The following is a 6,000-nucleotide window of genomic DNA, read 5'->3' on the forward strand; positions in this document are numbered from 1 at the left end:
AGAGCAGCAGGCAGAAAACCTCGAGGCGGGGGTTCGACAGCATGAAAAAGCATGGACATCCCTGTCACCGAAGAGACTGAGTACCGTCACCCTGCAGCCGACCCGCGGCCGCTCCCTTGGCGTCGCGGGGCCGGGCCGGACGGCCGGACGGCCGGCGGCCGGTGCAGGCCAGCAGAGCGCCTCCCGTCCGGCCGCCGACACGCCCGGAGAGAGCCGCCCGGACACAAGGTCTGTCGGTAACGCAGCTCTGGGCCGCCGCTCAGCTCCGTCTGCTTTGTAGTCGGACGGCGCTCGGCGGCGACCGGGGTCGGGCATGGTTCGGAGCGGCTCTGGCCAGAGATCGGACCTAGCTCGTAGCGGCTCGCTCGGAGCAGCTCTGGCCAGGGTTCTGACATGGTTCGGAGCGGCTCTGGCTCTGGTCAGAGATGGGATCTGGCTCGGAGTGGCTCTGGTCAAAGATCGGACCTGGCCCGGAGCGGCCCTGGTCAGAGATCGGACCTGGCTCAGAGCGGCTCTAGCCAGTGATCGGACCTGGCTTAGATCGGCTCTGGTCAGAGATCGGACCTGGCTCGGAGCGGCTCTGGTCAGAGATTAGGTCTGGCTTGGAGCGGCTGTGACCAGGGTGGCCCAGATCTGGAGCTGATCCTGAGTCTCCCACGAGCGGCAGGCTAATGTAAAGCTTATTTAGACTGCTGTCGTTGGTGTGTCGGTGGGGCACGTTCGAAAGCCATTGGCGATCCATGTCACTCGCGAGTGCTAGTGCCATTACCAATACTTGTACCTCTGTACTTGTATCTGTACCTGCTAGCTGTTGCCGTGAACGCTCGTAAGTCATAGCTGGACTACTTCACTCACCACCACACAGGCGGCTGCTTCGGACACTAGGGAAATGCCGCCTCATCCTGCCCTTCAAAGCCCTGGCGTCAGGCGAGCGCCGAGCGAGTGTCGTCCGGACATTGTTGGGCCGGCAATCAGTGTGTGTGCAAGTGCAGCTTTCAGGCATTGTTGGCAGCAGTTGGCTGAAATGGTTTCCGCCAGCCGGTTTTAATCGGTTAAAACCGGCTGGCGGAATATGTTGGTGGCGAAACGGGCAGAAACTGGCTGTAACTCAAGTGTGGTGGAGCATATTCGTGGCCGATGTAGAAAATGAGGACGGCTAATAGCAAAAGATGGTAAAAAATGAGTTAATCGCAAGTCTTGGCATGCCTTGAGGGTTGAGAAGCATAATAAGAATGAGAGCTGGTTGAAAGGAGTTTCAAGATATTGGAAATTGTTAAGGAAATGGGTGGAATTGATTGCTGTTGATGCCAGTGGACGACAAAATATTGACCATCTCCCTGAGATATACGTCCATTGCGTAAGTGTATAACATTTATAAAGCGGTAATGTAAGGGAGACACATCTACCTCAGATTTGTCCCTTCCGAAAAGGGAACACCGTCAGGGTGGTCGCCGTCAACTAGGAACAATTGATAGCGGCCTGCTTGATTAAGCTCCACCAGTTGGTTATTGCCCAAGCCAGTCAGAACAAACTGGCAGAAACTATTGGCAGGAAAGCCGGCAGAACTTGCCACTGTTTTTGCACACAGCATCCACAAAATGGTGCGCTGCCTATACAATAAAAATGCAGCTGTTTGTTTCGGCATGCAACCCTAGTTCCAGAGTTGTGTAATGTGACAAATGGATAATCGATAGGCTTACAATGGTATGTTTGCGTTTGAAGGGCGAAAGGTATAGCCTAAAATGAATGCGGTAAAAATTAGTGAGAGAACCGCTGTCGAAGCATGCGAGGATAGGCCCACGTCCAGCTTTTGGACAGGACAAACACGAAATTGCTCTATCTGTCTGTCTGTCTTGTCTGTCTGTCTGTCTGTCTGTCTGTCTGTCTGTTCTGTCTGTCTGTCTGTCTGTCTGTCTGTCTGTCTGTCTTTCTGTCTGTTCCTGTCTGTCTGTCTGTCTGTCTGTCTGTTCTGTCTGTCTGTCTGTCTGTCTGTCGTCTGTCTGTCTGTTCTGTCTGTCTGTCTGTCTGTCTGTCTGTCTGTCTGTCTGTCTGTCTGTCTGTCTGTCTGTCTGTCTGTCTGTCTGTCTATCTAGTCTGTCTGTCTGTCTGTCTGTCTGTCTGTCTTCTGTCTGTCTGTCTGTCTGTCTGTCTGTCTGTCTGTCTGTCTGTCTGTCTGTCTGTCTGTCTGTCTGTCTGTCTGGTCTGTCTTCTGTCTGTCTGTCTGTCTGTCTGTCTGTCTGTCTGTCTGTCTGTCTGTTTGTCTGTCTGCCTGTGTATCTATCTATCTATCTATATATCTATCTATCCATCTATGTGTATGTATATGCATACATACATACATACATATATATATATATATATATATATATATATATATATATATATATATGTGCGGTCAGCGTACGCCAAAACCCCAGTCAACAACAGCTGAAATGTCAGCCATGCCCTGCTGTGCGGCGGCTGCAGACCTCAGCCTGGGCCGGCGGCCGGTTATGGAGCCGCGGGTGGCAACCGGCCGTGGACTGACGCGCCGCTGGGTTGTATGAGTTGTGTGAGCAGTTCAGCACAGCGTTGATATATGCGGCTTTGTTTACCGGGACGGACAGGGGCGCTGAGGTGTAGCGGCTGTTAGTCGTCGGCCGCGGCCGTCTCGCGACCGCCCTGTCCTGGCAGTGTCATCACCGCTGGTCGCTGACGGCGACCGGCTGTCCGGGGCGGACGGAGCAGCCGTCTTCGATTGCGGAACAATGTACACCAACGACTGTTTGTATTGAGCAAAGAAGTCGGTGCGACCTAAAACCCCAGTCATCGTTTTGATCTGCCCAACTTATGCGTGCACGACCTTACCGCACCGCCATCGTCTGTTGTCACCTGACCTGGCGGCGACCTTACCGCACTGCCATCGTCTGTTGTCACCTGACCTGGAGGCGACCTTACCACACCGCCATCGTCTGTTGTCACCGGATCTGGCGGCGGCCGTACCGTACCGCCATCGTCTGTTGTCACTTGAATTGGGAGCGACCTTGCCGTACCACCACCGTCTGTAGTGGCCTGACCTGATGGCAACCGTGTCGTACCACCAGTCTGTCATGACCTGATCTGTGGGCAAGACCCTCCTGTGACGGGACCGGACCGACTGTCGCAGTGTGTGACGTTGGAGTGGCTCCAGACCCGCCTGTGACGGGACCGGACCGACTACCGCAGTGTGTGACGCTGGAGCGGTTCCAGACCCGCTTGTGACGGGACCGGACCGACTGTCGCAGTGTGTGACGTTGGAGCGGCTCCAGACCCGCCTGTGACGGACCGGTCTGACTGCCGCAGTGTGTGACGCCGGAGCGGCCGCCGGCGCCGCCGTCGCTGTTCGCCGGCCTGCCGGACCGCGGCTCGTCCGGTCTGCTGTCGCTGCTCTCGCACGACGACGGCCAGCAGCTGGCGGCGCTCTTCCCCGCCGAGACCGCACGGCTGCTCGACGATCAACTCTGACGGCGCTAGGCGGCGCTAGCGGCGATGCGTAGTTACAGGTGGCGCTGGTGGGGTCGGGGCGCGGCACTCGGTGCGGCCGGGGCGATGAAGCGGGCGCCGAGTGATAGTCCTGCTGTGTCTGTGTCTGGAGAGGTGCCGCCCCCTAAGGGGCGCCTGTCCGGCGGTGCGCGCGGTAGCTGTAGCAGGGCGGTGGGTGGTGGAGGACGCTTGACGACTGTGGGTGCATTGAGGCTGGTGCCGTAGACCGCCGTGGTGCCGGGCGGAGTTGTTGACGAGCGTGAGAGCGGGGGCAGTAGACTGTGTGTCCCCCGGACGCGAGCACTGCCGCTCTGCCATGTGTGCTGCACGCCTCACAAACCCCTGTGGACGCATGCAATAACGCCCCGAACAAACCTAGGTACAAAATGTAGCTCGGTCGTCACGGACTCTTCATTCGTGGTCCCCATGTTTCATTCTTGGTCTCCATGTCTTACACCTGCTGGCAGCCCAGAGCGTCACCCCGGGCTGTACGTTGTTAACGTGGCAGTTTTGAGGCCAGACGGACGAGTGCTGTGTCGATGTTCAGGCTGGGCTCCCTACCAGACCTGCATTTAAATGTATGTCCCGCAGACAATCAAAATTACGTCCATGTCGCATTCATCTGTCGTCGAATTATCGCCGTACACCTGTTTCACTATATGTTCGTGTGGCACCCTAGCCGCTGTCGGGCTCCGGTCCCGCGCCCCCGAGCCCCAGTCCTGTGGTGTCCTCCCGGTTCCGCGCCACCAGGTCCCAGTCCCTTTGGTGTCCTCCCGGTCCTGCGCCACCAGGCCCCAGTCCCTCTGGTGTCCTCCCGGTCCCGCGCCCCCGGGCCCCAGTCTCTGTGGTGTCCTCGCGGTTCCGCGCCCCCAGGCCCCAGTCCCTGTGGTGTCCTCCCGGTCCCGCGCCCCCGGGCCCCAGTCTCTGTGGTGCCCTTGCGGTTCCGCGCCACCAGGCCCCAGTCCCTGTGGTGTCCTCCCGGTCCCGCGCCCCCGGGCCCCAGATCCTGTGACGTCCTCCCGGTCCCGCGCCCCCAGGCCCCAGACCCTGTGACGTCCTCCCGGTCCCGCGCCCTCGGGCCCCAGTCCCTGTGGTGTCCTCGCGGTTCCGCGCCCTCAGGCCCCAGTCCCTGTGGTGTCCTCCCGGTTCCGCGCCCCCGTGCCCCGGGCCCCGTGACGTCCACGCGGCTCGCGCTCTGTCCAGCCGGCTGTCGATGTGGCGTGATTGTGAAATAAAGACTGAGCGGCTTCCCTCGGCATCCGTAGGCGTATATCAGACGTTGATGTCGCATGATTTTGTGCAGTCGCACGTCGTCGTCATATCGATGTGAGCGTCGCACTGTCGCCCCGCTGGGTGGTGCCTGATAGCCCCCGACAGGTGGTCCAGTAGGGATGTGGGCCTGGAGAGACCCTACCAACAGAGACGCCCTATCCCTCTGCCCTGTGCTGCCATCTGTGTAGCCGGCGCGGCTCCGTCCCCCCCCCCCTCCCTCCGCCCCCTGGCCGGCCTCTCCAAGCAGGGCCAGTTGGTGCTGCCGCCTAGCGGAGCGCCCTCGAACAGGACTGCCGTTGTCCAGAGGCGGGTGTGGTTTCGATCGTGTTGCTGCCGCTGTGTCAGGCGTGCTCTACGGGCCCCACAACGGGCCGTGGATGCCTGTGGACATGACTGCTGTGTGTCCAGAGGCGAGTGTGGTTTCGGTCGTGTTGCTGCCGCTGTGTGAGGCGTGCTCTACGGGCCCCACAACGGGCCACTGCCGTGTGTCCAGAGGCGGGTGTGGTTTCGATCGTGTTACTACCGCTGTGTCAGGCGTGCTCCACGGGCCCCACAACTGACCGTGGATGCCTGTGGACACGACAACGGTCACAGGCACACAGGTGCGGAGCAGACCATCAGACGGGTGCATGTACGCGTCGGGGCATGCGGCTCCGAGGGCGCCGGGTGGTGGCCGCTAGCTCCCTGGCGGAGGCGTCTTCACGTGTTCGGATGTGGGCGATGCCATGTTATTGAAATAAACTCTAAGTACACACATTTGAAAGGACGGCGGCACCGTGATTGAGCAACCAGAGGCTCTGAAAATACAGGTGAATGAGAGAACAGCAGCAAACTTACGTACGTTTCAAAACGGATGTAAATACGGTATCGAGTAATATCGAGCACATTGTTAATACAAATGATGCAATGAAATGCATTGCCAACGTCTAACATGCACCAAAAATGGCACACGTGAGTTGGCAACGATCGCTGCATTATCCAACATCCTATGCGTAGGGGGACCATTGCCAGCCAGCAGGGTCCGGCCGGGCGGGGTCTGGCCGCCGGGCGGATGAGGCTTCCTATCGGTTGACCTCCGGCTGCCAGCGTGTGTCGTCGCGGACAGCCCGTCCTGGAAGCGGAGTATGTTCCACGCCCATCCGGCGCGCAGGACACGGCCGTCATCTGCACGGCTACTGTGCTGCCACCTCTTGAGCTCGACTGTGCTGCCACCTCTTGAGCTCGACT

General features: G+C 59.1%; 1 protein-coding gene across 1 annotated transcript in view; it reads left to right on the plus strand.

The window, feature by feature from the left end:
• Positions 1 to 5,525, plus strand: part of LOC119107533 (SWI/SNF chromatin-remodeling complex subunit SNF5) — a 44,407-nt gene extending 38,882 nt beyond the window's left edge. The window contains exon 7 of the mRNA XM_037231017.1: positions 3,322 to 5,525. Within this exon, the coding sequence (XP_037086912.1) occupies positions 3,322 to 3,483 (162 nt within the window). The 3' untranslated portion in view covers positions 3,484 to 5,525. The remainder of the gene's footprint in view (positions 1 to 3,321) is intronic.
• The last annotated feature ends 475 nt before the right edge of the window (positions 5,526 to 6,000 follow it).

The sequence above is a fragment of the Pollicipes pollicipes genome, unplaced genomic scaffold (assembly GCF_011947565.3).
Source record: "Pollicipes pollicipes isolate AB1234 unplaced genomic scaffold, Ppol_2.1 Scaffold_2555;HRSCAF=2994_pilon_pilon_pilon, whole genome shotgun sequence".
Classification (NCBI taxonomy): Eukaryota; Metazoa; Arthropoda; class Thecostraca; order Pollicipedomorpha; family Pollicipedidae; genus Pollicipes; species Pollicipes pollicipes.